Here is a 22,710-nt window from a genome sequence, read left to right as displayed (position 1 = left end):
TCAAAGTGAATTAGAAAAAAGATGAGAAAATAACAAATGTTTTAATTAAAGTCTTTCACACAATAGATTTAGATATAAAAAGAATTTCTTCAAATAATTTCCTAGGTGTCACTCAGAAGCATCCTTGCTGTCTGTAACATAATGTGCTGGAGTCCTTCGAATAAAATTATAGAGTAATTTAAAATATATATTATAATTTGCAATTACTGTAAATCATTCAATAGTTTGTAGCATGTTAATGGAGTGAAAGAGATAAAAGGCAGTCCGTCCGTATTCATATTTTCAAGATAAATTTACTTCAGAAGTCAATTGGATTGCTTGCTCATGTTCTAAGTATAGCCATTGTGATAAGACCTGAAAGAAAAAAATTGGAGAACAGTTGAAGACATGCATTTTACAAAATCTTCCAGTCAATAAGCATTTGTTTAGACCTCAATGAGCAAACAAAATACAGCACATAGGCAGGGACTCTACCAAGAACTCAAAGTCAATTTGAATTTAGTTGATATTATACAGAAGAAATCCAATTTACAGCAATGGGCAGTCGCTGGATAGATTTAATTAAATCACTAATGTCTGGCCATAGCTAATTTTTTAACCATCAAATATACCTCCCACTTTATCCAGTCATATCAGCTATAATAATAGCAGACATGGCATTTTAAAGTGTCAATAGAGCCAGCCACCTTCATCAACAAAAACATGCGAGCCTGTTTGTATCCCAGGACCCTAGGGTCACAAAGAGACAGAGGCATAGTATTCCTACTTGGCTTGTCTCTTTTGAAGAGACTCCATACATAAAACCATAAAAATTTAATATTATAAGAATATGCTCAGTCCTATATGAGTGGTAAAAAAAAAAAAAGTGAGTGATAAAGTACCAAGAAGGAGAATAATCATGTAGGACTGGGGCAGTCAGAAAAGATACCCCAAAAGGTAAAGCTGAAATAAGCCTAAAAGATGGACAGGAAACATATAGAACAATGAGATGGGCAGGCATTTCAGGAGAGGGGATGGCAAGAGCAAGAGCACGGAGGTAGGACCGGGACTCCAGGTGAGCTTTTCGGGGCTCAATAAATAATCTAACGGGCTCTAATCAAGAATTTATATAGGGGGCCGGCCCCGTGGCTTGGCGGTTGGGTGCACGCGCTCTGCTGCTGGTGGCCTGGGTTCGGATCCCGGGCGCGCACCGATGCACCGCTTCTCCGGCCATGCTGAGGCCACGTCCCACATACAGCAACTAGAAGGATGTGCAACTACAACATACAACTATCTACTGGGGCTTTGGGGAAAAAATAAATAAATAAATAAAATTATAAAAAACAACAACAACAACAACAACAAAAGAATTTATACAGGGAAGCAGCGAGACAAGAGTAGCTCAGAGAGGTCTCAGAGTGTGGAGAGTCTTAAATGCTCAACTATGGAGTGATACTTCATTCTATGGACTGTGGGGAACCACTGAAAGTTTTTGAATAGGGAGTGGTGGTGAAACCAAGACAGAATGGAAATCAACCTGACAGCGATGTGATGGACGGTTTGAGGAGGAAAATAATGAGGGGGGGAAGAATAGGAAGAGAAGGGACACAGACAGAATGTAGGGAGACAGTTTAGAAGGCAATTTCAAAAATAAAAAATAAGAGAGCGCACCAAGGAATACTGAGAGAGAATACTGAAGAGTTGGCATCTCAGAAGAGGTGAGAGGAGACTATGAGGAAAGGGTCATTTATCACCAGAACCCTAATCCCTGACACATGGTAGGTACTGAATAAATGTTGGTTCAGTAGAACTAATTAACTATAAGATTTCAGGCCAGAATGACTGAAAAGAATGATTTAACAGGAAACACGGGAACTGATTTAAAGAGAAAGTTCACAAAATTAAACAAGGCTGCATTGTTCATCTTTATCACTGTGTGCACTTTGTCTAAGTGTTTCCCTAGGATCAATTCCTAGAGGTAGAAATGCTGTAACATGGAATATGTGCATTTTACATTTTATACATGTTTTATGCAAAAGGAAAATAACTGAATAAATACAATACTAGGTACTAGATAAATAAGCTGAAAAGAACTAAATGTGAACCAAAAATTAAATCCTACAATGTACTTTACATATCAACGTGCTTTTGAAGCAATCTTTTGTTTTTTTTTTTAAATCAAACCATCACCTCATACACACAAGACCACCACTACCACCTCCAAGCCATAAAAACTGCCTACACATATGCCCCAAATGCATCTTTAAAACACCTACCTAAGATATAAGCAGCCACTAATTTTTGATTCACACTTAAGTGGAGGTAGAGAGGCACCAGCGATTCCACATCCCCCAGCGTAGGAAGCATCAGAGCTGCAATGCACACCACTCCCAGGAAGACAGTTAATAAACTAGGTCCTGAGGAGACAGTTCTGTTTTCTGTAAAAAGACAAAAATCTCTGAGCTTGCTTCTAAAAACAACTTAAGACAAAAGTTTGTTCACATATACTGTCTACCACTCACCAGGATTCTGGTTTTGTCTAACTTCTCTGACTCTTTCCCCATTATTCCCATTCCATGGGGACTTATCTGCTGGACTTATCTGGAAGCCCATACCTTCTCTGAGTCATTACAGGATGGAATGCTGAACGGTATTGTGAGGTGGTGAGTTCCTACTGAAAGGTCACCATTCTTTCCCCCCTACCTCACCGTAATCAGTAGACGGTGTTCGAGCATGTATCATCTGTGCATGGTTATAAAATTACGTGCATGAATACTGTACCATTATGCTTAATATGAAATATACAAAGAGAATTTAACTGAATGGGCTAAAAATAGATAGAAATTGAAGTTCGAATATTTTCTTCCTGTACCCCAATGGATTGCTTGTGTGTACACCAATTTGGAGCCCATTGCACTAGAGCTCCACTACCTTCTGGAAGTATCTTAGGTAGGTCTCCAGACAGGTTTGGTCCTAATAACTAACTGCAGCATCCTGCTACCATTTTTGAAAATGTTATCGCAGCAAAAAGGCACTTCTTGAGTGTTTTAAAGTTGCCTATGAAAATTCTTGCCCTTTCCTCTACACCGTTTACAGCAAAGAAGTGACAGAGCAGCAGAAACAATATCTGGCAAATATTATGCTAAATGACATAAACCAGTCACAGAAGGACAAATACTGCATGATTCCACTTATACGAGGAATCTAAAATAGGCAAACTCATAGAATCAGAGAGTAGAATGGTGGTTGCCTGGGGCTGGGGGTGGAGTGTGAAATGGGGGTTGCTAATCAATGGGCATAAAGTCTCAATTATAAAGATGAATAAGTTCTGGAGATCAGCTGTACAACATTGTGCCTATAGTTAACAATACTGTATTGTACACTTAAACATTTGTGAAAAGGGTAGATCCCATGTTAAGTGTTCTTACCACAATAAAATAAAATTTAAAAAAACATTTATTATCAGGCCTGCTATTCTACAGTTCTGGCTAAATGTGTACAATATTCATACCCATATTTTTAAGAAACCCAATAACAGCATTTTCTGTCATACAGCTTTTCCCACTACCCTTCCTTTCATTAAAAGGAATATCCAACAGCAACACAATCTTTGTGTTTTATTAATGAAATAATGTTCATTTTATTATTAAATGCAGCTTTTCTAAACTATTAATACCTTAGCTGTTGTGCAAATTTTCATTGAGCCTTGCCAAAGCCAGATAGGTGAAAATAAATTCAAATTTAATAGTGATTATTGCTTGAGATGAAACAATAGCATAAATACCTAAAAACAAGTCTTATTTTAGTTAATAAATGAAGTATCTTTATATGTTTATTTGTCACAGATAGGTTTTCAAGAAAAACATTTATTTACGACAACTACACTGCTCGCTGCAAACCCAAAATAAAGATAATTTCAAGGAATTTTTAGTATTTAGAGAAATTCCAAAGACATTTGCATAAATGCTTGAAATTTTTCAAAATGGAAATAGCTTTTTTTCTGATACTACAGGATCGTTGTAAAAATTTTATAGAGATATAGAAAACGTAAAGGTTCCTATGTAATCCCATCCTCCTAGAGATAACACTAACAGCTTGGTATAGATCCTTTCAGATTTTATAAATGCCCATATAAACATGTGAAATAATTTTTTTACATAAATGAGACCATACTATACATACTGTTCTATAACTTTTTTTCTCTTACTTAGAAATATATTTGAACCTCTTTCTATGTCAATATATAGCCATCTATCCTATCAGATCCTTGTAAATGCCTGCCTGGCATCTCTTCTTATGAATATTCATAATTTAATCAATCCCCAATTGATGGACTTTTAGGTCATTTTCAATCTTTTATTATTATAAACAATAATAAAGAGCATAATTTTCTTAAGCCAGAGGGCACTGACTCAAACATTGTATAGACATAGCAGTTTATTAGTAATGTAATCAAGATAAACCCACTAAGATTCAGCTGCATGTTTTTAAAACATCTTGTTAATAACCTGGGCTTTGGTATTGGGTAAAAGTATGCTTTGTGGGTTTCTCTTAGTTAAATTTCTGTTAAATGAAAAAGTATACATAAAATTGTGTTTATGTGCATAGACAAGGTCTGGAAGGTAACATGGAACACTAATATAAGCAGATTTGTTAAGTGTGTGGGATTACAGGTGCTATTTTCCTTTTTGAATTTGTTACTACTATACGTCTTTTACACAATAAACTTGAGAAGAAATTTCTCATTTTTATTACTTTTCAATACATTTTAAAATCCAAATCTTTCAAGATATAGCCTTCAACCATTTTCCAGCTAGCTCACAGAGCCTCACAACATGGTTGCACTTGTAGCATGTCTAATAAATGTTTTCTAAGCTAAAGACATGCAAAAATAATGACATTTCAAAACCTCCCTAAAAATATCTCAATTTGTTTCAACATTTTAGTTCAGAGAAACTTACTGAAAAATCTTAGAATTCTACATACTGGAAACCACACCTAATTTACAATTAATTTAATAAACAGAAGTTAAAAATATCACTTTGTCAATACAGACTAAATCAGTCACCATTATACTTTATTAAAGAAGAAAACTTGACTCCATTTCCTGGCATATTATTAGAAGCATTGGGGTGACTACCCACAAATGGGCCATGTTGGCCGAGACTGTATATGGGGCTCCACTGTGGTATGGCCCTTGCTCTAGAGAGTAGCAGGAGCTGTGGAAACCTCGAAAGACAAAGAAAACCAATGCAACAGACCCTACCAGGTGAGAAGTCCAGCGTTCCTAATGCAGCCCATGCACACATTTCCTGGGTAACTACTCTGTGCTGGGCACTGTGCTGGGTGCTGAGGATATAATGGTGAACAAGACAAATAAGGTGCCTGCCTTCATTGAGTTTCCTGACATGGATGCCTTAGGGAGTTGTTTGTTTGTTTTCAAAACAGAGACCACTATGTGTTATGCCACTATCACTTATCCTCATTCATCAACCTACTCCAATTTTACAATTAGAAGAATTCTCTAATATACTTTAAATAGCAAAAGTTCATTATAAAAATAAAACTAATATACATTGTATTTATTTAGCCTTTTAGGATGATTTTTACCTGAATTCTAATAAATTTAAAAATAAAAGGAAAAAAATATATAAGTAAGCTTTTAACCCTTATTATTCTTGGATATTAAACCAGTCTGTTAAATGCAAAAATGAGCTCCAATGACCACTTTACTTTAAATTATGAATTTAATATCAAAAAACAAATACTCATTATATGGCCTTTCTTGTTCTAGAAGAGGCATTTAAAAGGGGAGAATTGCCTTTCATAAATATTTATGTCAACTTCACAATATTGATGTGAGATCAAAGTGACATTTGACAAGTCTTTCAGCTTCAAAAGATGAAAAGCTGGTGCTGTCAGTCAATAATAGTTGCTGAGAAGAAAACAATCTACTAGCTATTACCTAGTCCCTAGCCTTGGTGTCACCAGAAAATCTGGGCACTCCCTACATGGACTGAGAAGACTCTTGGCTACAGTAAATCAAAGAGGCATTACTCCCTGTGTTATTGAAATAAACATACTATGATGAACAAACTGATAGGGATCTATGAATTAATTTAATGCCAAGTAGATTTGTTTTTAATTCCTCATATATAATGTTGCAATTTCAAGGACAGCTGCTGTCACATTCATATATCACCATCAAAAATTTCCATGTTTTTCTATGGAAAATTTTATCTTCCTTCTCTTATAATGGGTTGAAGGGAGATAATGAGAAGTTAAGAGGGAGGGGGAATGACGTCCAAAGAGTTGAATATGAGGATAGTGTCAATGTTGCAAGAATATATCATAACACTTCTGAATATCTAAGCTGGAAGGAAATGAGGAATGGAGAGGGATTCAATTAATAGCCCACGGGGGATATTATAATCTACTTAGTTTAATTAACTTCAACTTTAATGAGATTTTTTTTTCAAAATAATATGAACAGTGCACCAAGCTTGGCCTATTGCCAAACACAATCTCTCTCCTTCGAACTAATTAAATGAGAAAGGATATAGGAAAGTCACAGAAACAAAAGTATATAATTGCCAAATTGTGCTAGCATTATAAAGGATGGTGCCTGCATCCTCAGGTTTTATATATTTAAAAGGCTACGGCAACATTTGCCACTCCTTACAGCTTCGTCTAGTGAGAGGCATTCTCTCCTCTTCAAGTCCAGCTCTGGGCCTCTTGCTCGATTGAGGTACCTGATCTCTAGGTTTAGTTTTGAAGTGGTTGATTAGATTTAAAGTGGCAGATTATCTTTCTAGTAATTATTCTTAGCTCCCTGATTATTTTATAGTTAGAAATGTATAAGACCTGAAAAAGGCGTTAAAAACAACCCCCAACTACCTGGTTGAAATGACTGCTCAAAAAATAAACTTTCGGTTAAATGTTCCTTTATTCGTTTTTCCTCTTCTTCCTTTTGTTGTTCTTTTGCAGATGGAAGAAGAGTAGCCACAACCTCTTTCCTTCCTAAAGCCTTCCTCTGGCTTTGCTCGGAAACTTGGAGACGGAATTTGTCTATTACACCATAGTGACAGGATCGAACATCTCTATGACGAATCACACTGAAAACATTAAAAAATAACAAATGCTGTTTAGATTTCTAGGGGCCTGTCAAACAGAATTCAGCAAGAGATTTCATACAGTAAAACAATATTAACTGACTATAACCAAATACTCAAATACAGAAATTTGCTAATGATGCTTTAAAAAAAATCATAGTAATAACCCCTAAAGAATTGGGTAATTTTGAAATATTTGATGAAAATACGTACTCTAAAACATAGATCATATGGAAACTAGGCTTTTGGTGGTGAACACAATGCAGTCTATACAGAAGCCAAAATATAATGATGTACACCTGAAATTTATATAATGTTATAAACCAATGTGACCTCAATAAAATAACTTAAAAAATAGAATAAAAGTCTTAAGTAAAACAATGATAGGTAAAGAAAGTTCCTTTTAGTAATGATATTTTTTTTCCTGGATATCTGTGCAGCAATATATACTACATAGGATATATAAAATTGCGTCTTTTCCACAAAAGTCTCATAAATTTCTATTGCCACTTATTTATTGTTCAAGTAACAAACCTCACCCTAGACTTAAAATTGAAGTCCATGCACGCAGGTAAAAATAAGCAATTGAATAAGTAAGTAATCCAGTATGACCAATGCAACAAAAGGCTAACAATAGACTTCTGTATTTCTTGGAGGAGAAACGAGTATAAAGCACTTTAATTTTTATGAGCATTATCTGCAATTCCATTTATTTTACTTCATTTTTAATAGAGAACACAAAACAATTAGGTCAAAGGTAATGCATGTATTTGGCAAGAGACTACGTTTCTTTGGAATAGTCCTTGCTTATCGTGTACTGAATGAAAATCAAAAGAAATGTGCAAAAACATCCTCAAAGATACATCATTTTATGGCATTGAGATGATGAAAATGTATTCAAAAGAAAAGACTTCTGCTTCTCATTCTCACGGAAGATTTAAACGAATACAGTTTACTTGGTAGTTTAAATTAAAGGCTGGTCAATGGATCCATCTGGTCACCACTAGTTCTAAAGTGAAAATTAAATATGAACAGCTTGAACAAACAATCATTTATCTGACACTCTAAGACGAAATTATCTGGAAGAGCTCCGATAACGTTTTACAGATGAGTAGTTACCCACTTGCTTCCTGTTTGTATAGATTAACTTCCAGGCTTATTAGCTGAATCATTTCAGATGAATTTATATTACCATTGTTCTGAGAATGTAGTATTATTAGTTTCCCAGATATCACTATAATAGCAGGATGTTCCAAAGAAAGCTAAATTCCCTATTATAGCTAGAGAAATTTATGGGAATAAGTTGGAACTTTTACCTTTATAAATGTGCCTGCAATGACTTAAAGCACAACAATGAGGAAATATTCATGGAAATATTAACACACACATCAGCTCCAACATAATGAAATATTATTAAGTATCTGGTTGACCTGTTTAGAATCTCTTAGAAACTTCTTTAAAAGAATTTTGATAGACTAAAACTTTCAGCAAAAACTCAAAATATAATAAATGCCTATCTGGGAACAGCTTTGAGACTTTTCTTTTTCAAGTTAAACACATAAATATTAACACACTTAAAACATGTTACCAGGAAGTGATTTTGACTTACATATCCACACAACACTGAGGCTTTACTGCACCTGCAGCATCAACGACAACATACTTATTTGGAGTAGTACACAAAACTGAAAGAAAAAGTCACAATGGCCATTAGTGTTTTTAAAAAAATTAGTTTCTACAAGTAAAAAATTAGTAGGGACTAGTTAAAATCCATAAAATAGACCGAGGAGACTCACCTTTGAACTTTAAGGCAAACTCATAGGGATTATAGAGAGTCAACACTTGCTTATGTGTTGACTGGTCATCTGCATAAAATATTAGCTCTGTAGGAAACACAAAAACAGGAAGATTTCCTTCCACTAACTCTGGCTGTCTTTTTTGTTGATGCATTGGCACTGAATCCCCCTTGCTGCAGCTTCTGTTTTTACAGTCTCAAGTCTATTTTAGACTTTTCTTAAAGTCAGTTAAAAACTCCAAAGCATTTTGGCAATCTAGAAAGAGAAGAAGAGAGAAAGAAAACTGAATGATACCTGTTTTCATTTGCTGTCCCTCCACAAAAAGCATGTTCAGCATACATTAAAATAGGTCCCCAAATCTTTTAAACATGCCTTTTGACTTTTCCTCTTGGCTTATTTATATAGCTTCTACCAAGCTATGCAAAGAAATTTACACAGGCTCCTTTCACATTTAAGATTTCAACCTATGATAAATTACATAAATACTTGAATAAGTGAATAAAGAAGGCTTTCTAGGGCCTGGCCTGTCCCAGTGATTAAGTTCAGTGTGCTCCACTTCGGCGGCCCAGGGTTTGCAGGTTCGGATCCCAGGCGCAGACCTACACCACTCATCAAGCCATGCTGTGGTGGCAACCCACATACAAAATAGAGGAAGATGGGCACAGATGTTAGCTCAGGGACAATCTTCCTCAAGCAAAAAGAGGAAGATTGGCAACAGGTGTTAGCTCAGGGCCAATATTCGTCATCAAAAAAAAAAAAAAAAAAGAAAAGAAAGAAGGCTTTCTACCTCAAATTAATCACCCCTTTCACAGAGGTGAGATCAACGGGACATTACTCTTTTTAAACCACATATTTAAAAAAGTAGAATAAATTAAGTATTGTCACAACAGATTTTATGTGAGCCAATCGGAATTCTTAAAGACTAAATAATATAAAACGAAGTAAGTTTCTGTGATTTATGGGAAAAACATGAGAATCACTTTTACACTCATTTCAACAATGCTTTAGTTAGTGCCTTCTGGCAGCATGGGTGGGAGAGTTCTTTTAATCTTTTTTCTACTGAAACCCAAGATAAGCAAAAAAAAAAAAAACCTCCAAGCAGTCCTTGGAGTTTCCTATGAAAATTCAGTCCGTCAGTAGGCTTTGGCATGCGAGTGGCACTGTGCCTCCCTTCCTACGTCAAGTACACAGGCTTCGTGAGAGCTATTTTCTTCAACTTCAGAGACCTTTTTGGATTCCTTCTGGGCCTTCTGAATATGTTCCAGATAGTGGTAGCTGGCAGAAGTCTGACTGTCTGGTACGTACAATGTTTCTATTTCCTAATCTAATTTTAATCAACAACACTCTCATTTAGCTAGAACCCTAAGTGTGGCTTGTTAAAATAAGATGCAAATGCTAAAATATACAATCACAGAATATGTCCTATTTTCACTCTGTAGATCACACCTTTAAAACAGGCCATAAACCATTTAATACTTTGTATTCTGGTTCTCATACAAAGAGAAATGTAACAAATGATTAAACTGTTTGGTTTTACCAGTTATCGGGGCTCACGTGCTCTGATTTCTGATTGAGGCCTTTCCAACTTTTATCAAATAGGCTACTGTAGGGCCGGCCCCGTGGCCTAGTGGTTAAGTTCAGTGCACTCTGCTTTGGCGGCCCGAGTTCGGTTCCCAGGTGTGGACCTACCACACTCGTTGGCAGCCATGCTGTGATGGCAGCCCACATACAAAATAGAAGAAGATGGGCACAGATGTTAGCTCAGGGTGAATCTTCCTCAAGCAAAAAGAGGAAGATTGGCAACAGATGTTAGCTCAGGGCCAATCTTCCTCAGCAAAAAACCAACAAAAAAAGGCTACTGTATAATCATGTTTGCACATTTTTATTCTTTTCTTCCAGCTGAACGCCTATTATAGGCCAGGAACTATGTCAGAAGCTGTGCAGAGACACAGAGATGAATAGTGTACAGGCCCTGCCCTCAAGAAACTCAAGTCTAATTGATGAAACAAAATAAATACTTAAGCTACCTATATGATAATGTATATAAAGTGCTAGGGAATTAGAAGACTATGTGAATAATTCCACCTGGAAGAGAGGCCAGGAGATGACATTGGAGGTCGTCCTTAAAGAAAAAAAGGGTATCACTTCTGTGTTGGGGGGGTGTAGGGAGGGAGGGCATTCAGACCTAGGGAAAAGCATAAGCAAAAGCACAGAAATGTGAAGGTAAGGGGGAATGTTGGGAAGGCCGTAACCCACAGGCTGTCCCAGATCACCCTTCTACTTTCCATCTATATACTTTATAGCACACATGTAGCTCATAATAGTGTTGGGTTGTTTTTTTGTTTTTTTTTTTTGACTGAGCTGAAAGGGCCTATCATCAACATTTCTATAAGTAATAATATTTAAAATTTGTGTAATTCATAACAGATTTCAACTTTTTATTAATTACATATACTGAATGAATTAATATACATAAAGCTTTTAGCACTTACCATAGGCCAAGCAATGTTCTGAGTGTTTGTTGCTATTATTAAATTAGGAAGAGAGACTAGACTGAGACAAAAAATGCCAGCAGACCTCTTTCCTCCTAGTCCTCTATTCTTTCCATTATACCAAACGAACTGTCCACTTCAATAAAGTAAAACGAAGATTATTCTGAAAAGCATCTGATTAAATAATTCTACTTGTGAGTTTTTATTCGCAGTGAATTTCTTTCTTTTGCTGAGAGCCATACATATTTCTATTTGGATAATGTGCTCTCAGAAGTTTGGTATGTTATTTTTTTCAATAGAAAAATAAGCTCCAGAATTACTTTCTTAGTAAGCTTGACTATCAGGAACAGAACATCCAGACTCGGCATCACTAAATAATATTCAACATCTCATTCTAAAACTCTGTTAGGACAAGAATTTAGCTTATGATAAAAGGTGGCATGTCTGATTTGTAGCAGATAGTTTAGTCAATAAATGTTGGTAAAACCAGGTAGCCATCCAGGAAAAAAAAAGTTGAATTAACCCTCACTCCTTATAAAATCCCCAAATTTTATTAGGGTAAATTCCAAATGGATCAAAGCTTTAAATTTAAAAAAATAAAACCATAAAACACTAAAAACCATGGGAAATCTTTTTTTTATAATATGAGGCTTTCTAACAACCAGAAACCAAAAAATATTGATAAAATCAACTATATAAAAACTTTTAAAATTCTTCATGGCAAAAAACTTTTTAAGCAAAGCCAAAAGAACATTTTCAATTCATATCATAAGCAATATCTAATTTCCCTACTATAGACAGAGGACCTACAAATCATTATGAAACAGAACTGAATATAAAAATGAGAAAATGCTACAGTATTTTATAGAAAAGGAGATACAAATTGTTCTTAAACTTACAAAAGGATGTGTAACCTCACTCACAAGAGAAATACAAACTAAAACAATACCGAGATACATGTTTTTACCTGTCACATTGGCAAAAATCAAAAAGTTCGATAAGATATGGTAAGAGCAATCAGGCATGTTCTAAACACTGCTGGGGAGGATATAAATTGGCACATCCACTATACCTGCCAAAATTAAATGCACTTACCCTCGATCTAGAGATTCTACTTCTAGGAATTTGCCCAGCATAAATATTCCCCTTGTATGAAATCATGTATGTGAAAGGTTTTTTGCGCAGCACTGAGGATTAAATAAAATAATTTATGTGAAGCAACTAGAATGAAGCTTGGCACTCAATAAGAGCTAGTTGTTGTTGTCAATAGCAAAAGATCAGAAACAGCCCAACTGTCCATTAATAGGGCATTCATTAAATAAAGTATGATATAGCCATTCGTTGGGAGAGCAGATATCCATCAAGAAGAAAGAGGAAGCTCTTTGTGTAGTGTGGGTAAGGACTGACCCTCAAGTGTAGTGTTAAGTGAGAAAAACAAGGTGCAATGCACAATGCAGAGTATGCTACCATTGGTGGGGAAAAGGGAGAGAAAAGAATATGTCAACGTATTTTCTGGGATATGGTAAAATATCTTTGGAAGGATAGCCAGGACTGCCCCTGGAGAGACAAACTGAGTGACTGGGGACAGGGGTTGAAGGAAAGTTATCTCTGGATACTTTTTTGTATCTTTTGAATTCTAAACCCAATGAATACCTATTCGAAAGTTAAAAAAAAAAAAAAGAAAAAGAGGGGGAAATTAAACAACAACTCTACTAGGGCCTAATTTGAAAAAGGTGCTTGTTTTGAACCACAAGAAGGAATTTAGAAACAATGTGTGAAAAATCTCTGTTAACTGCATTTTCCAATTTATGATCCTTTAATAATATTTAAAACCTTAAACTATGTGTTAAATAGAATTATTTCAATTATTTAAAATAATTTTACATGCAACAGAAACTCATTACAATGAGAAAAACAAAGGTTTATTTAAGATGACTTGCAAACTTAGGAAAATGTAAAACCCTATGTTATAAAGGAGCATGAGATGGTTTATAAATCTGACGGGGAAATCAAAATTAACCACACAGAACAAGTGCTAAACTCTTGGTTCTAACCTTAAGGAGAAGTTAGTTGGCCCAAGTCAGAGTAGAAATTTTACTAGCTTTAAATATTGGCTTAGTACAAATTCTTATTCTTTTAATTTTGAAACTTGCTCTTTATGAGTTGAATATGTCCACATTTTCCCATGAATCGTGAATAGGCTCTCTATCCCCTGGTCACCATTAAAGAAGTGTTTAATCATTTTTGAGCATTTTATTATTTCTTTTCATGTCCCTGTGCCCATTTCTCACTTATCTTGGCTAAGATAGAAGTGTTTCTTAAACTCCAACCAGTGGAAATTAGCGAGGAATTAGCACCAGGTCACCAAAGCAGTATTAACAAACATAATGAAGCGTAACACCTGCCTTTAATGGATGGTTTTCCGGAGACTAACACTTTCTCTTTGCTGCAGTCCATATTGCAAAACGATAAAGTGCAAAAATTCTGGGGATAGTTTATATACTAAGCCAGTAAAACCTTACTGAAGATCAGTTTATGAGGTTGCTTTCCAAAAGTCAAGCACACACAAAGTCAAAGAATGTTAGCTCCCAGCCCTTCCCATTTTACTGATGAGGAAAGCAGGGGGCCGGCCCCATGGCTTAGCAGTTAAGTGCGTGCGCTCCACTACTGGCGGCCCAGGTTTGGATCCCGCCGCGCACTGACGCACCACTTCTCCGGCCATGCTGAGGCCACGTCCCACATACAGCAACTAGAAGGATGTGCAACTATGACATACAACTATCTACTGGGGCTTTGGGGGAAAAACAAAAGGAGGAGGATTGGCAATAGATGTTAGCTCAGAGCCGGTCTTCCTCAGCAAATAGAGGAGGATTAGCATAGATGTTAGCTCAGGGCTGATCTTCCTCACACACACACAAAAAAAATAATAATAAAAAATAATAATGATGAGCAAAGCAGGCCCAGAACGGTTAAGGGACTTACTCAAGGTTGCACAGGGTACTGGTGGCAGAACTCTGGTCTCCAGACTCACATTTCCCTATACTGTAATCATCTCTGTGCCTCCCTGATGCTGACAGCCACACACGTCCTCATCTCTAGAAAATTTCTCTGCTTTTCCAGAAGAGATGAGTTCTCCAAGGATGATCCAAAATTCAAGTCTTGATGTATATTTTTCCTTTTTAGTTTTATAAAGAAAAAATCGAGAGACAATTTCACTTAGTAAGTTGCACACATTTTCTTTTCCTGATTATGAAAGAGTAGCTATGGCTGTCGGTAACTATTCATTAGGGCATTAATAACCAAAGTTTATTTTATTCTTCCTCTCTGGACACAAAAACTTGACTCATTCTTCAAAGCCTAGCTTAAATTCCCCCTTTTTGTAGCCATCCTGTACTACTCTGATCTACATGGATCTCACTAGTTCTAGTACATTATTTCTTAACATACTTACCATACAGATTGACTATTTTGACATTTGTTGTGTGTGATTAATTTTGACTCTCCAGATTTCAGGCATAATGCCATATTGTTTTTCTGTGGGGTTTTTGTTTTTTGCATCCTGCACAGACCCAAGCTTATTGTTAGGCACTTAGCAGTTAACCTACAGGTGTCTACTGGGAACTGTCTCCTCCATTGAGATACATTCCCCTTCCCCATAGCTGAACACACTTCGTCCATAAAAGACAGGCAAAGGATCCCAATTAGAGGAACAGTAAATCTACAGTGGCTGCTTGCCATGGGCCAGGGTAAAAGGAGAACAGAGAGACTCAGCACTCCCAGCTGCCTCTCCCCACCCTCCCTCTCATCATCTTCCCTGGCTCCACAGTGCCCAACTGGGCCAGCCACACTTAAAAATCTGAGGCTCCCACACATCTCGACCTTACAGGGAGACAGTGCAGCTGGGAGCTGGTGGTACAGGAAACTGCCCTGTTCTTTTCCTCTGTACCAAAGGCACAGAAATGCAGTCATGAATGAAATTTGAAGGAAAACCTTCCTTATGTGTGTACACCACCTTGTGACCAGTTTGCAAATTTACTTCTCTCCCCCTGCAACACACACACACACAAAGCCTAAACACACTGAAATCCTCACACACACTTTCCACCATCAGTCCAGGAGACCAGTACCCCGAAGTGTGATTATTTTCTCTGTTTCCCTCTCTTTGAATTGAGCAGAGGAAGGAAAAGATAAGACTCTGAGATAAACAGGGGAGTTTCAATATCTTTTACCACCATAGATTCAAAACTTGGAGACTGTTAGAGAGCACAGAAACCACTTTAAAAGCATATTGTCGTTTGCTCTCTCCTCCCTTTTTTGGGGAAGAGGAGGTTGCAAGAAAAATCAAATGAAATAAGTGGTCCTTAGGGATGCTTGTACTGAAGTGGTTCAAAGTTTGGAAACAATTAAGGATGGTTCAAAGTATGGATTTCCCCAGAAACATGACTCACCTGCTTGGCTACAGTGCACGGGCTACTTACCACCTGTCCCTGGCTCTCGTGTCTATTCTGATTAGGGTTCCCAACCCCACCTCCAGGCCAGCTCCCTTTTCTCTGGGCCCAGGGGCTATCTCCTTCCTCCATACTTGGTGCAGTCCTTGCCAATGGCCAACGAAATACTAAACAGTTAAGAGCAATAAGTTCTTTTGCTTTAGTCTCACTAGTATTAAAACCTCTTTCCTTACCATTTCATCAGCTCAGCTGTCTCCCTCTTTGAATTTGCAGTATTGTCCATTAGGATTTTTGATGGTATGTTCCTAAAGTCAACTCTTTCACAAGCGATGTTATAATGTTCACCTTATATTTTAAATAGTTCATTGCTCAATATTAGGCAGATTTGTCTTGACACATTTTCTAGGTTTTTCATTTAATTTGATATCTTACTAATGGCATTGACTGCTATAAATGATATGTAGTGATAGGCTATTACACATTAAAGATGTAAAAGTTGACTAGTGTACATTTTAAGATTAAAAAAAATAAGGATGCCCTCCAGTAATGTTTTTAAAACATTTCTTTTAACTAGTTCTTTCCAACCCTTGTTTTATAATATCCAAATATGTCTTCAGTTACTTCAAGATGTATGTTAAATTCTCAAAGCAAAACCCATATTAATTCATTATATGAAATATATACGTTGCTACAGGTGGTACTCTCAGAAGTTCTAGAATCACAAATTCATTCAACAAACATTTCCTAAGCATTTATAATCTACCAGGCACTGTGCTAAGGAATATGGAGAAAAGATGAAAACACTGTCACAGCCCTCCAAAAACTGAGTCTAGCAGGAAAAACAGATATACATAGTAATTAGGATATGATGTGACAAGTGTTAAAATGCTGGTAGATACGAAATGCTCTGGGAGCATAAAGAAAGTGACGGTCTGCCTTAAAGAAGAGTTTGCAGTAGGAGTGGAGGGGGGCTGAATTCCAGGAAGAATATGTGTAGAGGCATGAAAGGGACTATTAAAATGAGCTTTGGTCTTGCATATGTTTAAGAAATAGCATGCATGAGGGAGTGGCAAGAGACAAGGCTGGAACAGTAAGCTGGAGGCAGATGGTGAAAGATCTTGTAAGCCAAGTTTGGGGGGTTGAGACTTGATTCTGGATGCCAGTGTTTCTCAAAATGTGGTGCTGGACCAGCAGCAGTAGCATTACCTGGGAACTTGTTAAAAATGCAAATTCTTGGGTCCTACCCTAGGCCAAGTGAATCAGAAATATTGGGGTTGGGGCCCAGCCATGTGTGTTTTAATAAGCCCTCCAGATGATTCTGATGCACAGCACACTTTGAGAAGCACTGCTGTAGGCAATGGGAAACCTTTAAGCAGAGAACTGACTGGATAAGATCCGAAATAGGAAATGGGTTGCCACTGACCAGTCAAGCACAGCGCCTGACTCCAGCATAGTTACAGTAAAAAAAAAAAAAAAAAAAAAAAAAAAAACCTGTTGAGGGCCGGCCCCGTGGCTTAGCGGTTAAGTGTGTGCGCTCCACTGCTGGCGGCCCAGGTTCGGATCCCGGGCGCGCACCGATGCACTGCTTCTCCGGCCATGCTGAGGCCACGTCCCACATACAGCAACTAGAAGGATGTGCAGCTATGACATACAACTATCTACTGGGGCTTTGGGGAAAAAAATAAATAAATAAAATTTAAAAAATAATAACCGTTGAATGAATGTGGCATGGAGAGATGATGAGGGCCTAGACAAAGGCAGCAGGAATGAAGAGGAAACAGATTTTAGAGATGTTGTACAGATGGCCCAAGTTCCATCAGGTGACTAGGATATATCTCTACAAAGGTGTGACTGAAATGGTCCTTTTTTTTTTTTTGAGGAAGATTGGCCCTGAGCTAACATCTGTTGCCAATCTTCCTCTTTTTTTTTTCTTTTTTCTCCCCAAATCCCCAGTACACAGTTGTATATCCTAGTTGTAGGTCCTTCTAGTTCTTCTGTGTGGGGCACCGCCTCAGCGTGGCTTGATGAGCGGTGAGTGAGTCCACACCCAGGATCCAAACCAGCGAACCCTGGGCCATGGAAGCAGAACATGCAAACTTAACTGGTAGGCCACCAGGCCGGCCCCTGAAATGGTCTTTACATAAAAGAAAGCCGTAATTTTGTCGAATGTATCAACCATTAGGTGTTTTAAGAAAGAAGTGGTCCACATAGACCCTAAGAAAATGGGAGGTCAAGAGAAATTTGGTGCCCTGGCTTGTACGTGAGTCTTCTGGCCTGCTGGGCAGTTCTACTTCTCATTGGAATTTAGTAAACTGGCTTCATATTAACATAGAAATCTTTTGTGAGTTTGGTTAGTGTGACTCAACCCCTGAGACTGACTGATCATCTCTGGATGTGCTGGCCAAATTAAATTTCAAACTCTGAAAAGCTAAAAAAAAAAAAAAAAGACATTGGTTCTGGTGATCTAACCAAGGTACTGCAAAGGGGAGACCTTGCTAGAGCCTTTTCCATTTTAACATCATCACGGATCACATAGGCCACTCAATTCAGGAAGAAGCTGGAATGAATGAAAGGATCAGACTTTGTAGTATGCCCCGAAGGTCAAGAAAGTCAGGTGGAACTGTTATTTCTAATTTTGGAGGCAGGATTTAGCTGAGGCAATCTTTAATTTCCTGATGGAGAGGAAAGAGACCGAGAGAGAGAGAGAGGTACAGGTCAACCTAGATGGCTAATTTACCTAATAAGAATTTTGCAGAGTGCAATTCCTATTTCTGTTAGGACTCTAGATACCTCTTGTTACTTACTGCATGTTCTTTTAGTTGATACTAGTATCTTGGTTTATTTGATCAACTTATTTTGTCCAAGATTAGTTCCCAATCAAAAACTGCACTCTTTTATAGAATTTGAGAGCTATAAGGGACCATGGAGATTAAAACAAAACTTTCATATTACAGATGAGGGCCTCAAAGAGTAAATCACTTAATATATTTTATGTAGGGCAAGCTTCTCCAGAATGCTATAAGGTGGCAAAACAAGATTCAGAGCAACACTAATTATCTGCTCTTTTAAGTTGTAGACAAGATTTAAAATTCCTCTATTTTCAATCTTAAACTTTTTGAAAAACAGAAAGAGTAGCAAATTACTTACTTTATTGGGCTAGTATAGGATGGGGACGCTTTTCTTGTATTTTCTTAACTGTTTTATGTTTCAGAAATTAAAATTAAATGTAAAGGCTCCAGGTGAAAAAATTTAAAAATAAAAAATTGGGGAAGAAAATATGCATGAACAATTTAAGGGGAGAAACATGCATTATTTTATAAGCTATTTTTTCTATTTTCTATCTTTGCCTATAAAGGGGTGACTTCATACTGAATATTGTTTATTACATTTAACTATATACTACACACAAAGGGAATCTATCACAACTACTCCTCACAGATTTGAAAAATTCCAAATTTTCAAATATCCTGGTATTTGAGTAAACCTCTTATTTTGAGAATTCTAGAAATGTTTCAGAAACTAATCTTGCATCCTGTTTGGGCATGTAGACCTGAACAACTTGAAAGGCACATTTGGCCCCATTTCCTGTTTTCCAAACTTCCCACTGCTTTATACCAAATATACGTGTAATCTAAAAGTTGGTGTCCACTCCCTATTCAATATCCTGTATATAGTATTTTATAGGCAGAGAGATTTCCCAGCACTTAGAGGAAATGTGGACAAGATTTTCATCATCAAGAATATATTAAGTCCTATGTGTGCCCTGCCTGAAAAAGTAGACTTTTCCTTTTCTGTCTGGAATTCACATTAAGAATGCAATGCATTTTGAAAGAACAGGGCTGCTTCTTAGGCAAGATCCAAAGGACCCAATTTTTCAGGTTTGCGTCCGTCTCTTATTTCCCTCAAAGGTCAAAAATCTGGGACCGTTTTCATTTAATATTTGCCCTCTCGCTCCCCGACGTGAGGTCTCTTCGATTCTAGTGGGGCAGAAATGCTACTTCAGTTCGGAAAGGACAGACGTCAGTTACTTTACCCAGATGGGAAACCGCAGAACATTGATTAAGGGCTGGGGGCTGGGGAGGGAGCATCAAACGGTCCGTCCTAGGACGTCAGCTCCACCTGATTGGGGCTCAGCCTTCCCAGCCCTTGTCCCCACACCGGCAGCTCCATGTGAAACCAGTCATGTGAGCCTGTTTACAGCCGAGCAGCTGGTGCAACCACCAGGATCCGTGCGGAGGTCCAGGAAGGGGGAAGGATACAAGCCACGTACCCCCGACAACCACCCCCCTCCCCCTTATTCCAAGAAGGCATTCGCTCTCCCTCCCTGCCTCTCCACCTCACTTTCCTCTCCCTCCAGCCATCCCGGGACACCTCGCTCCAGCCCCGCCGATTTCCTTCCAGTTGCTCGCTGGGGGCACCAGTTGGGCTGGAGGAAGGAGGAGGAAGGGCGAGGACCGTGTCACCCCCACCAGGGAGTCAATCTCCCTCCCCAAGCCCTCCTCACAACATCCGCCGAAGAGTTGTCCCTGGAGTCGCATCCCCGGGGCAACCGAACTCTGCCGGGCAGGCACCGGGAGGATCCCGAGTCTGCTGCCTCCGCCCGGGCACGAGAGACACACAAGGGCCAGTCAGACCCTGGGGCCAGGATCCGCGGGCGGCTGGGCAACTGACAGTCAGAGATGGGGCAGAAAGGGCTCCATCTGCCTCCTCCCCACCTCCCACCCGCATCCCGGCGCCGCGGAGCCCTGCTGTCAGTCACAGAGCCAAGCTCGGGGTTTGGGTATGGCTCATTCTTTCCGCGGGGTCTCGCGGCAACGTAACTTCCACGTTTTCCCGAAGTCGGAGGAAGTGGGTGACGGGACGGTGGGGGACTCTCACCTCGGCAACACCGACTCCTCGGAAAGCAGCTGCGACTGCTCCTCCGGTCCTTTGTCAGCGTCTCTAGGCTGCACTGCCTGCTGGGATACCGGAGGACTCAAATGCCACCTCTCTCCGCCCTCGAGGATGAGCTGCGGTTGGGGGTGGGTGGGAAGAGGGAGAAGAGGTGGAGTCGGAGGCGGGGCCGGAGCCGGGGGCGGGGCTTCCTCACTGCCACCTGGCCTCTCGGGTTTCTTCCTTCTCCGTGCTCCGAACGTCTTCTCGGTCTCTAACCTGCCCCTCCCGCTCCCTCCCTTCCTTCCGCCCCTTGAGGAGACTGGAGACTGTTACAAAGGGCCATCTCTCTTTGCACTTGTTAGGCAGTCACACTTGACTCCTCCCCCATCTTACTCTCCTACACACACACACATCCGGTGAGTACCTAAGGCTAATTGAAGCTATTTCTAAGACAGGTCTGGTTGACCACCGTTCTCCACTCCATCCACAGCGCTCAGGCTCTGTTTAGGCCCCATGACTTTTTGCTTGGGCCTCTGCAGTAGCCTCTTGGTTGGACTCTCTCCTTCCACTCTTGCCTTTGTCTACACCATCTCCCAAACAGCACCAGAGGGATTTCTCTAAGATGGATAGGTGACCGTATGCTCTTCTGCTTAAAACCTTTCAATGTCTCAGCAGTACCTACAAACCCTTAGCATGGTATATAAGGTCTTCTGTAATCCTTTTCCGAGGCACCCAATACTCTAAGCCAACAAACTTCTGGAGACTGCACTGTTAGTAATGTTCATAGGCCCCTTGAAGTATCATTAAAGATAGAATTTTCAAAATTAAATTTTAATGATGTTCAGAAAAGAAGAGTAAGGTGCAGGTGCCGCAGGTCCCCTCCCCACAAGTATAAGGCCCAAAGAATTCTCCTCAGTTGCCCCACCCAAGCGATGGGATGCCAGTAGATCTCCCTTGGACTCAGGCTTCAGATGCCTTTGCTCCCGGATTCCCTCAGTTTATAATGCCCTGCTCTGTCTTTGGAATACCTACCCTATCTTCAAGGCCCAGTGGAAATGCCACTTCTTCCAGTAAACCTACCAGGATCTTCCATGAGAACTATTAACTCCTGCTTCATCATCATAGAACGTTGCTTATTCTGCTTTGCAATTCTTCCTGACTTAGGTAATCACTAGTCATGTATGTATATGTCTTCCTTTCTCTCCTACTTAGACTATGAATTCCTCAAAGCTGACCCACAGCTGCCAGCACAATTCGTGATCCAGAAAAGACATCAATACAATTGGATGAAATGAAATCCTTCAACTCCACTGCATCTGAAACCCTAAGTAGACCCAGAGAGGATCCAAGGCAAGGCCTCATACAGCAACAACCCTCCCTTCACTAGGACATCTCCATCTTGACCCAGCAACATGTCATTTTGCAAACACAAACTGGTTAGGCAGCAGAACATTGCAAAAGGACCAAAGCTTGTACTTCCCTTGCAGGTCAGACTGGTTTGTGGTATAATATGTGGTTGTGGCAAATGGAACTGATACAGTTCACATGAGAATCCAGTGTAGAAAAATTTCATGGTACCATAGAAAATAACTGAGTTTCCAAATGCAGACATACGTCCTACCTTTGGGAAACTTGGGCCTCCTATTTGTTTCAGGCTACCCTTGGGCTTCATATTCCTTCAGACCTTGTATCCTGTGTTATAAGGTATTCTTTTGCAAAAGTAGGCATCTTGTTTTGTATTGTTCTTACATCATTTAATGTGTATTTGTCTTTTCAATTATATTACAAGCTACACTCTGGCAGGGTTTCCTCATCCCTAAAACAGGGACAAATTGGCCTACCCAATTTACCAGGCTGTTAGGAGGTTCTAATGTGGTAATATTTATAGTGTGTGATAATGTAACTATTGGATGCTCTTCAAACATAAGGTCTGTTTTATTATTACGTTTTTTAAAATCTTTTACATTATACTACGTAGGTATGTGTGTTAGAGATTCCACATTAGGAA

At 38.8% G+C, this 22,710-nt stretch overlaps 1 protein-coding gene across 2 annotated transcripts; it reads right to left on the bottom strand.

The window, feature by feature from the left end:
• Positions 1–22: 22 nt before the first annotated feature.
• MOSPD1 (motile sperm domain containing 1) lies at positions 23–20,804 on the bottom strand. 2 transcript variants are annotated; one of them, XM_087426943.1, is made up of 7 exons: positions 20,706–20,791; positions 14,362–14,554; positions 8,888–9,142; positions 8,701–8,776; positions 6,877–7,094; positions 2,256–2,417; positions 23–354 (listed from the first exon to the last, which is right to left on the bottom strand). In XM_087426943.1, the coding sequence occupies exons 3-7, from the start codon at positions 9,039–9,041 to the stop codon at positions 323–325; spliced, it is 642 nt and encodes a 213-aa protein (XP_087283069.1). In that variant the 5' UTR covers positions 9,042–9,142; positions 14,362–14,554; positions 20,706–20,791; the 3' UTR covers positions 23–322. The 2 variants fall into 2 exon arrangements, with proteins under 2 accessions (XP_087283069.1, XP_004437311.1); XM_004437254.3 differs by lacking the exon at positions 14,362–14,554 and having other exon boundaries at positions 20,706–20,804.
• Positions 20,805–22,710: the final 1,906 nt, after the last annotated feature.

The sequence above is a fragment of the Ceratotherium simum genome, chromosome X (genome assembly GCF_057802395.1).
Source record: "Ceratotherium simum simum isolate JZ-2026a chromosome X, ASM5780239v1, whole genome shotgun sequence".
In the NCBI taxonomy this organism is placed as follows: domain Eukaryota; kingdom Metazoa; phylum Chordata; class Mammalia; order Perissodactyla; family Rhinocerotidae; genus Ceratotherium; species Ceratotherium simum.
This window is presented reverse-complemented; position numbering and strand designations above follow the sequence as displayed.

Bases quoted from the DNA above. Each gene is read 5' to 3' on its own strand.
- MOSPD1 (XM_004437254.3), bottom strand. From the start codon at position 9,041: ATGCATCAACAAAAAAGACAGCCAGAGTTAGTGGAAGGAAATCTTCCT. The intron at 8,777-8,887 runs GTGAGTCTCCTC...TTTTTCTTTCAG, and splicing joins GTTTGCCTTAAAGTTCAAAG to TTTTGTGTACTACTCCAAAT. The intron at 7,095-8,700 runs GTAAGTCAAAAT...TAATGTTTTCAG, and splicing joins CCTCAGTGTTGTGTGGATAT to TGTGATTCGTCATAGAGATG.